This window comes from Triturus cristatus, chromosome 11, assembly GCF_964204655.1.
Source record: "Triturus cristatus chromosome 11, aTriCri1.1, whole genome shotgun sequence".
Taxonomy (NCBI): domain Eukaryota; kingdom Metazoa; phylum Chordata; class Amphibia; order Caudata; family Salamandridae; genus Triturus; species Triturus cristatus.
In genome coordinates, this window is record NC_140594.1 from 857,665,437 (window position 1) to 857,684,652 (window position 19,216).

The window sequence follows — 19,216 nt, forward strand, 5'->3', positions numbered from 1 at the left end:
ATCCTGGCAGCATTTACATTGTTTTTATTTGACTAAAGTTTAGAAAATATGCCTCTTTTATAGAAGCCCCCCTCCTTTGCTTTATAACACTTAAAACACTGAAGCAGCGTTTTGAAGAAGTGTGGGCCACGTTTTTTAGGGTGCTTGGACCAATTTTGATTCCAATCCAACCCTGTGATCGGGATAGACAGATCCTGACTTCTCCTTTAAAGTACTGAAGCACTACGGTAAAGAACATAGCCACAAGACACATATGAAGCAACGAGCTACCTCTCTACCTAACGAGCGAGAGATGGAGAAAGCGAAAAAACGTTGGATGGTAAGGTGGGAGAGATAAAGAGTGAGAGAGAGAAAAACAGAACAAACGAAAGAAGTCAGAGCGAGAGAACGAGAAAAAGCACTCGTTGGGAAAACGAGAGTAGAAGATTATGCTTCTCCACTGGGAAGACTGGGAAAGACTAAAGCAGTCTGTGAGTGGACGACAGAGTTTGAAAAACAGGTGAGGAGAAGCAGCATAGAACGTTTGTAGATGGTAGGCTACTACTTCTTACCTGAGTTTCTTTTCACTTCCGGAGGTCAGATGACTGTTCACAAAGCCAAATGATGTTCCATTAAACATAAAAGAGGCCCCCACAGCACCCTTGTTACCTAAAAACAGAACCAGACAGTCAAGATGTATTCTCTGCTCTTCCTTTCATCCCCCTTCGCCCAGTTCTCCTTCCACATCTGAATCCCACTGTTGAAGGCATTGTCGAGTCGAGCCCTATAGGCCACAAGAATCCTAAACAAAGGCAGTGTCGCCTCTTTCTCTCACTCACATGCGACATTTAACTGAAGTTATACTTAAATTATGAGCAGGGCTCGAGTCGGGGTACCACGCGGGTGGACGGCATCCCCCCACTTATTTTACCAGGTTTTAACGGGTGGATGCCGTCCCCCCTGCCCAAAAGCTGGATTTCACTCTTTGGCATCATTGCGGGGCCCGTTGCCAAGAACAGCACAAACATGCCCAACAATGTAATGCCGGACGATTTGTTTTCGCCAGTCGCGAAAGCAAACTCTGTCACCAAGGAAGCCGTTCCACAAACGGCAAGATCTCCTGACATACTGCAGAGCTCGAACGAGCAGCTACACGAAGAAGTATTGGGCCTGACATCTGAGAGACACTCCCACTGCGGGGGGATTAAACGCAGCCTCCGCGAGGTAGGGTGCAGACCACCTTTCATCTAAAGGCATATGAATACCCATGAGATTCCTGTTGTGACGTCACTTCCGGTGACAGCGTCCCCCCACTTCTCGTCACTTCCGGTGACAGCGTCCCCCCACTTCTTTTTTTAGGACTTGTGCCCTGATTATGAGTGACATTCAATATCCCCCAACGGTACGTTTTTGGAGCTGAATACCATTTGCAGTTGGAGCGCTCCCTGACCATTATGAAAATACCATGTCTGGGGCTTATTCTTGCAATTTGATGCAAATGACTGATAATGCCATACCACTGCTGCCTAAGAAAAAAACAGCCTTCTTTATACCCATCACCTACTGCTGGTGGGCAGGTTGTGCTGTGTGAGGTGGCAGGAACCAGAGACTCTGCTCTGAAATATTTCTTCGCATTTTGGGTGGTGGGGGCGGGGGCACAGGGTATTTGTTAGAGTTTTAATTTGCCTTGCGCTCCTTCCCTGTAGGATATCCTTTAAAGGGCCTTTTCTATGCCTTCCTAAACCTAATGTCTGCAAACACTAACAGTCCACCAACAATAAGCTCCGCCATCTCGTCGATGGTAAGCCTCAGCCCCTCCGAGCTGGCCTGGAATGACTGACAGTGGTTTGAGGCTTTGTTGCTCTGAAACTAAGTTCTAACCAACATGCCTCTTTCCAGAAGACCTGCCATTCGCTCAGCCCCAGCAATTGATATTTTGTGCATGTGCTCCTGATTATCCTTAGTGGTCTGAAACAGGAAAAATTATGTCAGAATGTCTGCCCTGAATATATGGCACTTGGTCTGAGGTACTTTGACCGATGGCCCACTGTAAGTCAGGCAGTCAATCAAACGTTTCTGCAGGCGGAGCATCAAAGATCTACCAGTGGAAGCACGGCGGGGCCTCTTGACTCTAAACAGAATAGAGAAATGGCAGAATTTTGCAGACAGGGTACTATTTCACGTCTCTGGTGTAGAAACCTGTCACCAAACTTTAAAAAAAGGGCGTACCTTTGTACCTCTAATGTACAATGTCCTTAGGATGTACAATGATCAGGAAATAAACTGACACATAGGCCTTCATTACAACGTTCCTAGATTACTAACCAGTATCTTCGCCCACACACTTCTCCACTCCTCCTCCATTCCCGGGCGATACCAATACCAGGGGTAACAGTAATAAAGCTATGATCTTGAAATATCGCTGAAAAAAACAGTTTTGGAAAATTAGCTATTCCTGGTGAGAATATCCAGATAATTCTTCATTCTCACCTGAAGTTTCGCCAGGATATTCTGTCAACCTGATTTCTGCAGGTGAAATCTATGTTGGGGTTATTGAAGATCTTGTAATTACAATGGGCTGGTAGCACTGTTCCAGGTAATTTAGGGTGGGTATTAATGCCCCACACCACTGTTCGTAGATGCTATTTGTTTCCCACCATTTTGGAAGTTCACCGGTCCCCAGTCACCGAAATGCTCCTTGAGGATCCTTCCTGTCCCCTAGCATTAAATTAGCTTCACCAGTGGGTGTGGGTGAGGGGTTGGTCCCTGCTGCACAGGTCTGATTGTCAGATCTCTGTGTAGCCTGTATAACCTGTTTAAATCCCCAAAGGATCATCTTGTTCCATAGTGGATCAGGCAGTAACAGCACCAATTTGTTAAAAAAAAGGTTCTGAATGATTTACATAAACCCTGTTTCCAAGTGTCATTGTGGAAGATATTGAAATCTGTATATAAGAGGACAACAGCTGCAGAAACGCTTGGCCAGATTTAGAGAGGAAATTGTACATCAACAGCTTTTTGGAATTTGCAATTCTATTCTGGATCGTGAGGTATTATTGTGTATAAGTAACATGATTTGTGTCTGCAAGGTCACCTTTTGTGAATATTTTACAGTCGTACATCTAGCCATTTGCTTGTGTAAATCATAATTAGATGGGCAAATGGCTTTGTGAATTGGGTTTTTTGTTCCTAAATTCGTGAAACAATTACTTACCTTTGCAATCACACTGTCTTTGTTAGCCATTTGTTGAGCTAATATCTGTAACATTGTAAATAAATCAAGGAATTCAATGTATTGCAGCAATCGTGGCATCTAGAGATTTAAACATTGATGGGCCAACCAAAACATTAATTTAGGGTTAGTTTAAAGACTATGGGGCAAATTCACAAAGGCTTTTATAAGTATGTGGAGTAGGATCCTTGCAGTACTGCTTCACATACGGATAAATGCCTTTTTGAACTGGTCTCTATATTAAGATAGAATAAGCAGGAAGTGCTTCGGCACCTACTCTGTTACATGGATCAGAAGTTCTTGTATTGGGAAATGTTGAATCTTTAATTATCTGTTTCATATTATTACAAAACAGATGCGGTCCCTGACCCTGAAAAGACCCCACGAGATGTAATTCATCAACTAGAACCACCTTTGGATCTGCCAATAATAAAGGGCTATTCCTTGTGTGGAATATGAGCACAAATTCAGCTTGTCAGAAGTAATCCATAATCCTCTGGGTCAGACATAGAATACAAGCTAATTTGTTCTGTTGGCCTGCCCTCCCACCTTAGGATCATTGGGAAGGTTCCACTTTTCTTTTTTCATTTACTTTCAGTCCACTTTACATAAACATGCATAATCCTCATTTGCTATATGAAGTAAAATACAAAAAAGAAGGAATAGATTTTTGCCTACTTCGAGGTAAGGTTTCTGGATCGATGTCCTACAGCTTGATAGTGAGATGGAACAAAAAGCTTGCAACGAGTGCACGTTGTGCACAAAGGGCATACATTTGTTGTAGTCCTCCTGTGGTGAGTTGTTATTAAGCTGTACTGCAGAACCTATTGGTCAACATGTGCTCACTTCTAGCCATGGCCTTCTTCCCCCACACTCCATGTGTCCTTCTGAGTCTGAGGGGCAGGCCTAGGGATTCAGGGTATAGAAGGAATCTGCAACACAATCTAATAATCTGTGAGCTGATAAAATAGAGTGAGCTTTGAAATTTCATAGACAGGAGAAAAATCTTGCACTACTCCTGTTGTGAAAGGGTGCTAGGGAGAGCAGGAGAGCAAAATCACTTAACAGGAACTTGCCCTCATCTCCACTCCCTTCCTTCCTGCTTTCTACATTCTTTTTTTAATAATCTGCAAGGCAGAGGTCCTGGCACCTCTTGCCCAGGTGATGGATCAACAAGCTTTACGGGAGTCCCAAAAACTTGCAATTAACAAAGTAAAGATTACAGTTCTGAATTCCGAACTATCAACGTCATCATGTTTAAAATAATTACAAGTTTGGATAGTCATTTTACTTAGATTGTGTATTCCATTCAATATTCCCTTTGGAGTTTCTCATTTTAGTCTCTTTTTCACTACCTGATAATGAATTTCCCTTATATGCCCTATTCTCAATATACATGTCAATATCTTTAGAGAAAGCCAACCAGCATGGTTCCTTTGGTTCATCAATAATCCCAGACTCCATATACCAGTGCCGTTCGTGCACCAAGCCCTCCTTAACCCATGCTGGTCTAAGTCTTCAGGGCGGGAACTCTGTGGGGACACTGATCCAGTTTCTAGCCTCTCAGCAAACACTTCAGCTGTAGCCACAAGGTCATGAGGGCATTTCAGTTTGGCCACCTTTGAATGATACTACTGTCTCCTGAGACAGATGACATGGAGCACTCTTTTGCCTTATGGTTCAGATGAGGGCTTTTAAAGTGTGATAAACTCCACAAATTAGTTCTGAAAGCTCTGCAGATTTTGATCACCCTTGAGACCACATGACAAATGTGGGAGTTGAAAGGGCTTCTTCAAAAGTACTTGAGGGGTGATTCTGAGAAACAAAATGTCTGAGATTCATTATCTACAACAAGCCAAAGTTCCTCTGAAACTCTTACAAATGCTGATACCTTGCAAAGTGCATGCTCTCTCTCCCAGAGAACCTTTGTAATAGATTAATCTACCAGTTCTGCCCACATGGATCACAGGGCCTGATAGCTTGCTTAGACTCTGATGTTCTGCATGTTGAAATTCATGCCCGTGGAATCGCCTGAGTTACAATAATTACTCTGGATTGATGAAATGAGCCCAGACGTGGACTTGGAGTCCCAGCATCACACAGATCTTCCTTAGATTTCTGTTGTCATTGCACTGGCTGATTCACCGAGCTACTCTGGTTCTCGAAATCATTTGAACTCAATCCTATTACTTTCTAAATGACTCTTGCTTGTCTATTTGATGATAAGATATAAGAGGTATCGTTCTGCACCAAACTTCTGCAAATTTTGAGACTCCCCCCAAACATGTTCTTCAGAGAGTCACCATAACACAACAATTTCCCTTTATGCCAGTAATAAAGGCACCTGTCATGGCCAAAATAAATTCTGCTATCATCTTCTAAAAATCCCTAAAAGAACTGGCACTAAGATGATCATCCATTCATGGAAGGAGCATTAGAAGAGGTACTGCTATCTACATGGCCTTCTCTCGTCGTCATTCAGCTCCTTCTCAGAGATCCCCAGTATTTCCATAATGGATTGTACGCCCATGCCTGGGTACATAACTGTAGTACCATTGCAATCTCTTCCCTCTTTTAAGTGCAGCTACACAGAGCGACGTATATTCTTTGTGTTGTGAGGCCACAACACTTAGTTAAGTCTTCTCGGCTCTAGCATGTGCCACATACCCAATATTAAGCCCTGAATTTGAGGTGGCAGTGTTCTGTACCACTTTCATCCTCCACTCAATCTTCCCCATATTAAAGCACTTCAACAACTTCCAAAGTATGGATTCCTCTGAGTTAGGGCCCAGGCAAGCTTTGCTTGCACCAATATATTTGAAGAATTATCAATCAAATTTTCTACTGGCAATTACTTAGGCTTTGCCAGCACCGGTTTTGAGAGGAAGCATCGAACAGATCTTCAGATGGTTTCATTAGCTCCCCAGCCGTTGTCGGTTTTTCATACTAGTGACGTGCCAGTATCAAGTGACCAGGCTTTTGTAAGGCTATGGGCCAAAACATGGATGCAGGGTTCGTAAAAGACACCCCTTTCGCATGCTCTCCACTTTTTGGCTTGTGATTTTTCTACTTACAAGCATTTGAATTCTCCTGCTACCATGAAAGTGAACCTTCTCAGTTCTTGACATTTTACTGCACAAAGGATATTCCTTCATTCACTGTGGGCACTGTTGCAGACAGAAAAGACATTACAATTGCCAAATGAGAGGAAAAATAACAAGGTTTTGAAGTCCTAAATTAGAAAGAGAGTTTAGTACTCCAGGATCCTTTTTTTATAAAAGCTGCAGAGAACTGCAAAATTACTGGAAGGTGTTTTATGGGGATGTGTGGGTAGTATTTATCTGCCATGCGGCTGTGTCGTCTGAGGTCTGCAGATCCAAAGTGCCACAATGCGGCTTTGGACGAGCAGATCAATCGCCACCCTTTTCATCCCCCTGAGCTAAGAGAGCCTGCCTATTATTGAAAGTGGATGATTTTAACTTTTCACTTTTCTGGATTGCCTGTTTTTACCTTGTATACTAAGAAACATTATTGCTGCGGATTTGTGTCACTGTGTCAAACTGCGTTGATTTCGATTGTAATCTTCCATAATTGGTACTTTTAGTAACCTTGCCTCTTGCCACTTATTTTTATTTTCTGTCCCAAGGCCCCATACTTCACAAATCCCATCAATTAGCAAGACAGTGGAATAAGTGGGTGTTGATTCCTAAAAAATATACAAAGGAGAAATAGATGGCTTCTGGAAAATAGGTCACGTTAATTGCACTACCTATGTGGTTGTTAAATGCACACATGTTCAAGGGCAATTGCTACACGGACACACACTGTTACAGCTTTAGTAGAGGCAGGCTGTCAAAGACCCTGGATGCTGCCCTTACCAGCTTTGATATGACCTCTACTAACACCTCCTCTAAAGTCAGAAGCTTGAAATCAATGGTCATGTCACCCATAACCTCCACCAGGACAAGAATCGCACCAATTATGGCCTCAGCACACTACGATTCTCTGAAGATTGTCCCCAAGAGCCCATTACAGATAACTATAGATACTGTCTATGATTTACAGGTCTGGATTGTTACTCTTGGGTCCCCAGGTCCTCTTTGCAAACTCAGCTAGGACAAGTTCTGCAGAGTCCCTTGATTTTTTTTTTTTTTAAAGAAACCTTTATTTGACTTCAAAGAGTTACAGACATGGGCCTACAACCACTAGGGCCGGCCGCTAATTAGTACGAGAAGAGTCAGTTCACGGTTATACAGACATGTCAATCAAAGGATCCCGTTAGTCCATCCGCACTCTGAGTGAAGGCAGCGGTTGTATTCGAATAACAGTAATAAGACGGTTTCATCTTTCAATTTAAAACTTATAAACATTTCACACAAACAAGGCAATAAGAATTGTAAGTATCAGTACGTGCTCCCCGGGGTAGGAAAGTCCACTTTATATAATAATCATGAATGGTCTGTGACAGAGGAGGGGGGGGGGGCCCGGGAGCAGAGAAAAAGTCAAACTGTATCATACTCATAACATAGCAAACTAGGAATGTTCAGCTAGGGGGACAAAGGAACATCCAATACTATTGCCAGAGAAGGGGCGCAGATGTCTCCGCGGTAAGAATTCCACGAACCCCACACCTTAGTCCATTTCCTAGGCTTGCCTCTCGCCACATACACCGTCTTTTCTCTAAACATGCACCAGTCCATATTCTCCTTCCACCCCGAGACCGTGGGTGACCTCTGGGAACCCCATAACTGTGCGATGTCGCGTTTAGCCACCATATTCCCCAAAGTCGCCCACTGCGTCTGTGCCACATCATAATCATTTGGCTCCCACACGTTCAGCAGACACCTTCTAGCTTCTGGTAACAGAGCGACATGTGTGACCTCTTCCATTACCGCATGCACCCGATTCCAAAATCGAGCCACCTCAGGACATTCCCATATGACGTGAAGGAAAGTACCCAGCAAACCACAGCCACGCTTACACAGTCCATCCACGGAAAAACCCATGCGCATCAGGCGGGGTCCAGTGACATACACTCTATGGAGTATCTTCAATTGTACGAGCCGAAGGCGGGCCGGAATTGCCACCTCCTTTGGGGAGGCTACTGCCAATACCCAGTCCTCATCATCTAATTCCAAACCATCCGCCACCCAGACCTCCCTCAGGTGGGTCAACAGGTCCGCCCGATCGTTTATAAGCTTTTTATAAATCAAGGAGATTGTGCTGTCAGGCACGTAACCATCTAGCACCCTGTCCTCCAGTGGGGAATATTCCGGGATAGCAGTAACATCAGGGAAAACCGAACACAACGCATGGCGGACCTGGGCATTAAGGAAGTACTCCCTATCGTTCAGCTTATATTCCACTTTCAGCATTTCAAACGTTTTAAACTTCCCTTTCACCCAAAAATCACTCAACTTACATATGCCAATCATATCCCATTTCTCAAATCCTTTTGTTTTCCACAAACAGCCCAGCCTTTCTGAAGCATACAGCGGAGTCGCTCGAGTCAGGCGGTCCTTCCATCCCATCGCAACATTCGCAGCATGCCACACACGTACTGCTATCTTCATTGGGCCTGTCAACTGCACCCTGGGAGACTTCGAATAAAGTGCCCTATTGTAATCCCCACCAGGCAATAACATTTTATCCATCTCAAACGCCGTGTTCAGGACCGGTCCGTACATCCCGTGATTCACCGCCGCCAATTGGGACGCCCAATAATATCGCTTGATATCGGGGAGTGCAATACCCCCATCATACCAAGGGAGTGTCAATTTTGTGAGAGCGATTCGCGATCGCCCGTCCCAGAACAATTGCCTCTGCAAACTCTCCACCTCACGGCAATAGCGGGCCGGTATAACGTCAAGCGTGTTTTGTAGTGCATACAGGAATCGTGGTAGCGACATCATTTTAAACAATGCCGCACGTCCGAGCGGCGAAAGCGGAAGCCGTCGCCAACCCGAAACGTCGGCCTTTAGTCGTTGAAGTGGGGGGAGTAAGTTCCGCTCATAACGGGCCACAGGGTCTAATGTTATGAAGACCCCCAAGTATTTAAACCCCGACTGCGAAATCTGGATAGGGCAGCCACGCGGCAGGAGAGGAGCATCACCTGAGAGAACGTAGATGCATGACTTAGTCCAGTTAATGACCAAGCCGGAGTTACGACCAAATGAGTTTAGAACATCAACTAATACAAGTAAAGACTGCCGGGGAGATGTGAGGTACAGGAGAATGTCATCCGCATAAAGAGAGATGCGGTCCTCAAATTCAGGCGTCCACCTGATGCCCCGCAATGAGGGCTCCCATCGTAGCCAGGCAGCCAGAGGTTCCAAGGCAAGTGCGAAGAGGAGGGGCGACAACGGACAACCCTGCCGCGTGCCTCTTCCCAACACAAAGGGTGTCGACACTCTGCCATTCACTACCACCTGAGCCAATGGTTCATCATACAACAACTTTACCCAACCGATAAACCCGGGGCCAAAGCCAAATTTCGCGTGTGCCGCCCAAAGATACGGCCATTCTAGAGTATCAAACGCCATTGTTGCATCCAGAGACGCCAAAATGGCCGGCTCACGTATATACGCCACTCTGGCGAGCACTCCATGAAGACGCCTCAGATTCAGGGCCGTGTTACGGTGAGGTATGAAACCAGACTGATCCGGATGGATCAAGTCGCCAACGACCCTAACCAGACGATTAGCTAAAACCTTAGCCAGAATTTTGGGCTCAGCGTTTAACAGTGAGATGGGTCTATAAGAGATACATTGATCCCGCGACTTCCCCTCCTTGTGAATTACGACTATTGTAGCAATACGCTGATCATAGGGGAGGGAGCCCACTTCTCGTGCTTCAAGAAACATTTCGCGTAGATGAGGCGCCATCTTGTCCGGGCGCAGTTTATACAGTTCGATGGGAAGGCCATTAGGACCCATGGCCTTGCCGGAAGCGACCGAGCGAATGGCCAAAGCAATCTCATCAGGCGACAACGTCGCATCCATCAGTATCCTATCCTCCTCCGACAAAGACGGCAACGCAATATCTCTCAGCAGTAGATGAGAGTCATCCTCAGAGCGATCCGAGACTGGGGAATATACTTCGTGGAAATAATCCGCGAAACATTCAACAATTTCCACGGGGTCAGTCACACGCACGCCATCCGCTCTCTCAATGACCGGTACCACTCGACTCGCTCTCTCTTTCTTGTCCAACCATGCAATCAACTTTCCAGCCTTATCCCCCACATCGTATAAGCGCCCTTGTTGCTCTCTACCCATCACTTTGGCGGCATCGGTGACCAACGCTCTATAGTCAAGCTGCTTGAGACTGAGAACGTGCAACTTATCATTCGTAACACCCAGCTCCAGGTCCCCTTCCAACTCGGCTATTTCATTTTCAAGGCGAACCACCTCCTCAATCTTGCTATTCTTGGTGTGGGAAATTAGAGAAAGAGCTTGCCCACGGATCACTGTTTTGAAGGCTTCCCACAACGAGACAGCAGATGATACTGACCCCACATTTTCATTGAAGTAGTGTTCGAGAGACTTGACCAGTTCCGCCCGGATTTTAGGATTACGCAGGTACCAAGGGTTAATCGGTGCTACCCTCCCCTCAGCCCCGGGGGTGACCTCCATGTGCAACAGTAGTGGGGAGTGGTCAGAAATACCCCGGGCCAGATGTCCTACTTCCCTAACAATCACAGCTTGGGCCGCCGGCATAAGGACATATTCAAGTCTCGATAGACTTCCATGAGCCCCTGAGTGGAAAGTGTATTGCGCCTGTCCCGGGTGCATTATTCTCCAGCAGTCTATCAGTCCGAGGGTATCTATAAACCCACTCAGCCAGGTCTGTGCCCCAGGGATATCCCTGGGAGGGTGACAATCCGCTCTACCGGATACGACAGAATTAAAATCGCCCCCCATCACCAGAACCCCCCCCCCCGGGAGTCCCAAGACCATTCGCCCCAAATCAGCAAATGTTACAGTCTGCAATCCTGGTGGGACATACACAGAAACTAGCGAGACAGTTCTGCCCTCCCATCGTCCTACGAGTGCAGCATACCGCCCTCTGTCATCATGAATTATATTGTCCACCTCCAGCGGGAGAGAGGCTCTAACCAAGATGCCCACCCCCCTCGAGCCAGAGGTGAAACCGGAGTGAACAGCGAGACGATATCCCCGCCTATTCATAGCATGGCAAGAATTCCCAATTAGATGCGTTTCCTGCAGAAAGACCATGTCTGGCGAAAGTCATTTCAAAAACTGCAGCACTACCCCACGTTTAATCCTGTCCCCCAATCCATTCACATTCCATGAGAGTACTCTCAATCCCCTACCCCCCATCCCAACCTCGTGCATAACCCCCTCCCCCCAGAGAACATGACCCCAACCACCAGTCGTATAGCGTTACGTTGCCTTGTGAAACATTCAAACATTCCCCAACCCCCCCCTCCCCACCAACATTCCCGTTACAACTCCCCCCTCCCTGCACCCCTGCGTGAGCCCATGTAGCCCCCCCAACTTGCAGTGTGCCTGTCGCCCTAGCATTAACTAATCTACAAAAAGAAACCCCAGAGGTGGATAGAGCCTCACTAAGTACCCAAGAACCCCCGGGCATTTAAGAAGAAGGCACTGAATAGAAACATTGAACCAAAGTATTGAAGTGTCATCGCAATGTTCAGTCACCGGGAACCAATAGTCTACTCCTGCCCCGCCAAGCCCTCTCCGTTCTCCTCAGTCTGGCCCTCTCGACTTCGTCGCTGGGGCAAAGTATCAAGCCAGTCTCCAACCACCTCCGGCCGATCGAAGAAATGTGACCGGTCCTCAAACTTAACACGCAACCTGGCCGGAAAGAGCATCGCATATTTCAGCTCCATGTCTCTCAGTCGCCGTTTAACACCCATGAACCCCTGTCTCTGCTTTTGGACCGATTGTGTGAAGTCCGGGTAGAAGCTTATATTAGTGTTCTCAAACTTCCTCGGCCCACTCACCCTCGAGGCCTGCAGGATAGCGTCCCTGTCCCTAAAATTGAAAATTCTGGCAATGATAGGCCGTGGGGGAGCGCCCGTTTTCGGCTTACCACCTGGAACTCTATGGGCCCGCTCGACCGCAAAAAATGTACTCAACCCTTTGGGTTTAAGATGGTTGATCACGAGGTCTTCCACGAAGAGGTCGGTCGCAGGAACCTCCGATTTCTCCGGCACCCCTATTATGCGCACATTATTCCGCCGAGCCCTACTTTCAAAGTCCTCCAGTCGACGGACAAATAAATCATTGGATGTCCGCTGATTACGGACCTCGGTTTGCAGGTCGGACACGTCCGTTGTCAGGCTCGACGTTTTCAGATCCAAGGATTTGACCTTTTCATTCGTTTTTGAAAGGTCCGCTCTGATTAGATTAACGTCGATCAAGACCGTGTCCAATTTATGGGCCAAGGTGTCGAATTGCTGACCAACCGCAGCTTTCATCTCGTCGATGGCACCCATGACATCCTGCAATGTTAATTCTGTGGACGATCCCGGGCCATCCTTGGATCTCTCCGGTGACTTATGCAGTCCACTAGGGGATCCTTTTGACTGAGCAAAGCGGTCCATGTTATTAGCTTGGGTATAACCTCCCCGCCTAGTCGTCTTAGATTTTTGTTTATTTCCGTCCGATCTAGCTTCCATCGTCTGAGGGCCACCAAGGTTGTCGTCCACCAACACGATTAGTAATCCCGGACATCCAATCCAATGAGCCTCGGCGAGCACGAAATGTAGGCCAGACTAGTGTCCAAGACCCAGTCAGGATTCCCAATCTTCCCACTATCGACGTGTCGCTGACAAGCCAGGGTCCCTCAGCCAGTTTCAGCGATGAGACCCGAAACCGAAAGTGAAAGTGCGGGGTACGCACCAGCCCGGGTCCTGCATGCCGTTGTTGTTCACTTTCTGTCCGGGCACCACGCCAACTCGAGTCCGAGGCAAGGCCAGGAGTAGGCCGCCAACTTAAAGTCGATGCTATCCCGGTTCCTGAAGTCCGATTTAAGTTTGAAAAACGGGTATCACCTCCGCTTATGTTCGCCTGTAGAAGCCCGTCAATAGAATCAGGATTTATTCAGGATAGACGTGAGAGGTTGCGGAGGCCCTCGGGAGCCCTGTGCCTACGCGGCCATCTTGGTTGCGCGCTAGGCTCCTTCCCCCCAGAGTCCCTTGATTGATGCAGCTTTGATTTAATCTATGGACATTATGAGAGGAGGGTTGATGGTGAATTAAGTTCTACTCTTGATGTAGGTCAGAATTCTTTCTCTGACTGATCCCATGGGACCCCATGAGACGCTGAAAGAAAGAAATGTATGGATCAGATGAATTTCCAATCATGGAAAAAGCAACATGCGAGGCCAAAGGTATCTCAAAGAGCCAGTGGTGACAGAAACCATTCGAGGCAGGGGTAATGGAGCCCCGATCCCAAGTGGTGTAATCAATATGACAAGGAAGATAAACTAAATCACTGACATCTTCCTATCTGTATATCCTTTACTTGGTGCAAAGCATGCAATATTATGAAGAACTCTAGACTCTATCTTTTCTACCATCCCGGTGCAAGAAAAAAGAACAGCAGCATAAGCAGTGGAGCTGAAAAGGATAGTTTATATCCTAGATAAAAAGGAGGTCATCTTTGAATTTGGACCAAAATTCATGTCATCATTCCTTGACTTACTTATATTATTCTTTACAAATTAAGCACTGGGCTGGTGATTACAAAGCAGTACTTGTTTGCTGAGGAAAAATAGCATTTGTTTACAGAGACCGAAACTCGGAGCATAATCCTCCAGAAACAGAAGACCTACTGTGGCAAAGCCTCCATCCATAGATAGACTATGAATGTGTGAGAAAGCCATCCTTTTTGCCCTGATCACCAGCCTTTTTTGACTGATACAGATGGTAACTGACTCTGATTGTGCCCTGGGGTCTGCTAATCAGGCCCAGCGCCAGTGCTCTGATTAACAAGCATTTGCAATACAATAGGTCTCGCGTTACTGAAAGTTTGAGCTATTGGCATTTCTAATAATAATGGAATGCAAATAGCTCAAACTTTCAGGAATGCAAGAGCTATTGCATTGCAAATCCACTGCGGCACCCGTGCTTTAGCTTGAAGCATCTTAAGATAAAGAGTGGGTGCTGTGATTGCTTGAAAGGTAGAGAAATAGACCAAAAAAAAGTTTTTCTATTTCTTTACTTTTGAAGGAATAGCGGCACCCACGCTTTAGCTTAAGATGTTTAAAGCTAAAGCGCAGGGGGCTCCATTGCTACAAAAGTAAACGAATAGAAAACAAATAGCGGCCACATGCTTTTTCTGTCTGTTTATTTGCTTTTGTTACAATGGTGGCACTGGAGCTTTTGCTTTAAACATCTTAAGCTAAAGCGCGGGCACAGCAGTTCCTTCAAAAGTAAATAAATTGAAAAAAAAATGTGTGGGGACACATTTTATTTTTCCCTTTCTTTATCTCAGAAGAAACCGCGGTACCCACACTTTAGCTTAGGATGTTTAAAGCTAAAGCAGGGCAAGCTGCCACAGTAAGAAAAGTAAAGAAACAGAAAAAATTGCATGCAGCCGAGTGCCAAGCTATAAATAAGGAAAGAAAAGAGGGGCCACCATTATAGGAGCTGAAGTGTGTCACGCTGGTTAAACGAATAATTTTTTTTTTTTTAAAAAGCGTTTGGGGAGAGCGTGTCCTCCCTGCAACAGCATGCAGGAGAAAGGGAGTTAACAAACTAGTGCTCAAAGCTGTAATTAAAACATCCCAAATAACAACACATGTAACAGGAGCAGTCCTCATGGGAGGTTACAACAAGAGAAAAGGCAGTAGTAAGGAGGGACTACTAAGCCCATTGATCAATAAAAAGTCACCATTTACAAAAGACAGTAACAGGAGCCAATTAAAAAGATGGGTGGAAAGTGGGCGGAGCTTCATGGTCATATCCTAAATACAGCATGTCTCAAAGAGACAGCGCAAGCGCTGCGTAGGCAAGACCAAAAAAGGGTATATGGTAATTCGTTATAATTACACTTGGCAATGACAGACCCCTGTAAGTCCTTAATAGGGCAAGGGGGATTCAAACTACCAATAAGTCCCACTGTATAATAGGGCAGGGATATTTAGAGGCCCAGTAGATTTCCTGCACTGCATTGTGCACTGCTGTGTTGCATGCTGTCATTTGTAAAAAGAGGAACAAGAAACAGGAGTGAACCCGTTATCCCAGTTGAGACCGGGCAAGTAGTGTAGCAAAGGACAATATCTCAACTGGTTAATCATGTACAGGGACCATTAAGTTTAGAATAGATCGTAGTGACAAAGCCAAGGAAAACAAGGGAGACCAAAGAGAGGGTAGATGGTTGTTATTTGTAGCTAGCAGTACATAGCACAACTAAATTACAGTAACCATAACAAACATGTGAACACTGGCGGTGTGGTGATGAGTGAAACGGCGCAGTGACACAAGTGTGAAAGAACAACGTGAGGCGGGGCAGGATAAATAAACAATGAGGGTTAAACGGAATATTTACAAGTATTAACAATTATAGACATCATTTCATTGTTAGAGAGTGACCCTGTTCAATTGCCACAGTTGGCGTTGTTGAGTCGACGGCGTTTCAACCTCATAAACTTGAGGTAATTGTGAGAAGGTGGCCTGATATATGATGTCATTAATTCTAGTGTACACCTTGTATCAGTCCAAACAACCCTTATGGTGATTGGTTGTAAAGTCAACCTTATAGACCAGCTATCCTAGTGGTAGCATGGACAAGAGCAGTCTTAGGCTAAACTCTGAATGGCATGTGAAGCCAGCTGTGATACCATATATAATCCCTTGAATACCAAATGAAAGGACACCACAGCAGATATATATATAAAATAAAGTGTATTTATTCTAGTAAAACCCTCAGCACTCTTTATGAGATTAGAGGTAAGTACAACACAGTCTTATTCAAGCATACATTAAGTCACACAGGTAAGTAATACAGTTAGGCCCTAGGGGCCACGCAAACCATATACTAAAGAAGTGGTATAAGGACCACTGTCACGGAAATAGAATAGGCCTAGGCCTAGGGAATCGCTGGGGCTACACTACACTACCAACAGTTAGGAAGTGGGAGGCCCACGGGATTCAGGTGCAGAGTGGAAACACTCACGCGTAATGCGTATAGTCGATAGAAATAGTACAGTTCTGAAATAAACAGTTTTAGGACACTTCTGAAGCAACTAGGAAGTCGAGACTCGGAAACTAGACCCTAGGATAGTCACTACCCTTGTGAGCACCGAAGTACCCAAGTTACCTAGCCCACGGGCTGCGGGTGCATAGGTGTGAACTTGCGTCGGGTTTCGTCGTGGACTTCTATGGATGCCTGAAGGAAAGTTGCTGACAGGCAGTCAGTGCAGAGTGTCCGGTGGATCCCAAGGCCGAGATCAAGAAGGAAGGGTACCTGCAAGCAGAAGGGACAGAGTCAAGGTCACTAGCCAGTGACCACGTGGAACCAGGAAGGAACCAGGCGATGTCGTGAAGATTGCAGGTGAAGGGTGAAGCTTGTCGCTGCAGCCACGGGTACCAGGAGACGTCGAGGACGACCAGGACCAGGAGGCGAGCTGTCCCACGAAGGCTCTTGCTGTCGGCGGCGTCGAAGTCGAACTAGGACTCACCAAGCCTTGGCAAGCGGAACCCACGAAGAACGGAGGACTTGCTTATGGTGCAGACCAGGAAGGTCTGGGGTGCTTCTCTTTTGCAAAGAAGCGGGAGCCAGTCTGGAGGAGCCAAACCAGCAGTGAAGATTTCAAGGTGTGTCGTCACAAAGGCCGCTAGCCAACGGGCAAGCAACTGGACAGACGCGGCAAGCAGGAAAATGCAGCAGGGCCCCACGCAGGACTCGTGGAGTGTGGGGGGCTGATCTTCGGTGCAGATGGTGCTTGGGGTTGGAGCTTCTCAATCCCCGGTGCACAACTTCGAGGGTACCTCAGAAGCTGCGCTGGGAGATACTCGCCACTTTTCCCAGGTAGCCGGTCCCACGTCTCTCGTCGCCTCCACGGATCTCAGCTCGGCTGTGGATGTGGATCAGGGTCGGAGAAGTCTGGAAGTCAAGGCTCTGGTCAGGCTCTGCAGTCGGTCCCTCGTAGAACTTCAGCAAAGCAAAGGGTAGTCTCTTGATGGTGCCTGGTTGCACAGGGTAGCCACTCCTTGGCCACAAGGGAGATTCTTCAGTCTTCTTCTTTCGTCGAATGTCGAAGGTCCAGAGTTTCTGTTCAAGTTGCAGGTTCAGGATAATCTAATCTCCTGGGGCCCAGCTACCACTCTTATTCTAATCTGGGGGGCTGGGTTGCCTGCTAGGTCACGCCTTATGTGACGCAAAACCTCATCTCTCTCTTACCATCTTGGGTGTGAGGTTTTGGCACAAGAACTACAGGACTAGCCCAAGGGCTCTCTGAAGGTTCAATGACTCCCAGCTCCAACATCTTTTGTACCTCACCTTTTATGCAGTCCCTGACATGGTCAGGTTGCCTGTAGATTGTACTCTTCACAGGCAGACTGTCACCAGTGTCCACCTCATGGGTGCACCAGTTTGTCTGACTTGGGGTCAGAGAGAACATATGTCTGTAGGATTGCAGAACGTGTCTGCAGTCCTGTTGCTGATGGACAGTGAGGCTGTCAGAAAACACCACACCATCACCTGAGCCATCCTCAGGGTTCTGAGTCAACAGATGTGGGAGAGGGTCACTCTCTTCCTCCTGCCCCTCATCTGTAGCCATGAGTAAGCCCATGTCTGCCCTGTCAACATATGCCTTCAATCTGTTGACATGAAGCACCCTGTGGGGGCTTCTGGGAGTCCCAAGGTCCACCAAGTAGGTGACTTCTCCCTTTTTCTCAACAATAGTGTGGGGTCCAGACCATTTGTCTTGGAGTGCCGCTGGGGCCACTGGCTCCAACACCCACACTTTCTGCCCTGGCTGGTACACAGTCAGCACAGCCTTTTGGTCATGCCAAGCTTTTTTGAGTTCTTGGCTTGCCTCAAGGTTTTTAGAAGCCTTCTTCATATACTCTGCCATCCTGGAGCGGAGACCAAGTACATAATCCACTATATCAAGTTTGGGTTGTCTGAGAGGTCTCTCCCATCCTTCCCTTACTAAACATAGGGGTCCTTTTACAGGATGCCCAAACAAAAGCTCAAAAGGGCTGTAGCCAACCCCCTTTTGTGGGACCTCTCTGTAAGCAAACAGAAGGCAGGGTAAAAGGATGTCCCATCTTCGCCTAAGCTTGTCTGGTAAACCTTTTATCATTCCCTTTAGGGTCTTGTTGAATCTCTCAACAAGCCCATTGCACTGTGGGTGATAGGGTGTGGTGAACTTGTAGTTCACACCACACTCCTTCCACATTGCAGTCAAGTATCCTGACATGAAGTTGGCACCTCTGTCAGAAATGACCTCCTTTGGAAAGCCCACTCTGGAGAATACTCCAATCAGGGCCCTTGCCACAACAGGAGCTGTTGTGGTCCTCAGGGGAATAGCTTCTGGATACCTGGTGGCATGGTCCACTATCACCAGTATGAATATGTGCCCAGATGCTGTTTGTGGGTCCATTGGTCCTACAATATCTATGCCCACTCTTTCAAAGGGAACCCCCACCACAGGTAGTGGTATGAGGGGGGCCTTTGTGGTGCCACCTGATTTGCCACTGGCTTGGCAGGTGACACAGGAGCGACAAAACTCCTTGGTATCTTCTGACATATGGGGCCAGTGAAAGTGAGGGACAAGCCTGTCCCAAGTCTTGTTCTTGCCTAAGTGTCCTGCAAGGGGAATATCATGGGCCAAGGTAAGAAGGAAGCCTCTGAACTTCAGTGGTATGACCAACCACCTGGATTCACCAGGCTTGGGGTCTCTAGCCTCTGAATACAGTAGCCCTTCATCCCAATACACTCTATGGGTACCTTGAGCATTCCCTGCAGCCTCAGCAGCAGTCTGCTGTCTGAGGGGTTCAAGAGA

General features: G+C 46.8%; 1 protein-coding gene across 4 annotated transcripts in view; it reads right to left on the bottom strand.

Annotated features, from left to right (window-relative positions):
• INPP5D (inositol polyphosphate-5-phosphatase D) overlaps nucleotides 1–19,216 on the bottom strand; it is a 660,212-nt gene that overhangs the window by 273,626 nt on the left and 367,370 nt on the right. For all 4 annotated transcript variants that reach the window (XM_085634688.1, XM_085634689.1, XM_085634687.1 and 1 more), the window contains exon 14: nucleotides 552–648. In XM_085634688.1, the coding sequence (XP_085490814.1) occupies nucleotides 552–648 (97 nt within the window). The remainder of the gene's footprint in view (nucleotides 1–551; nucleotides 649–19,216) is intronic.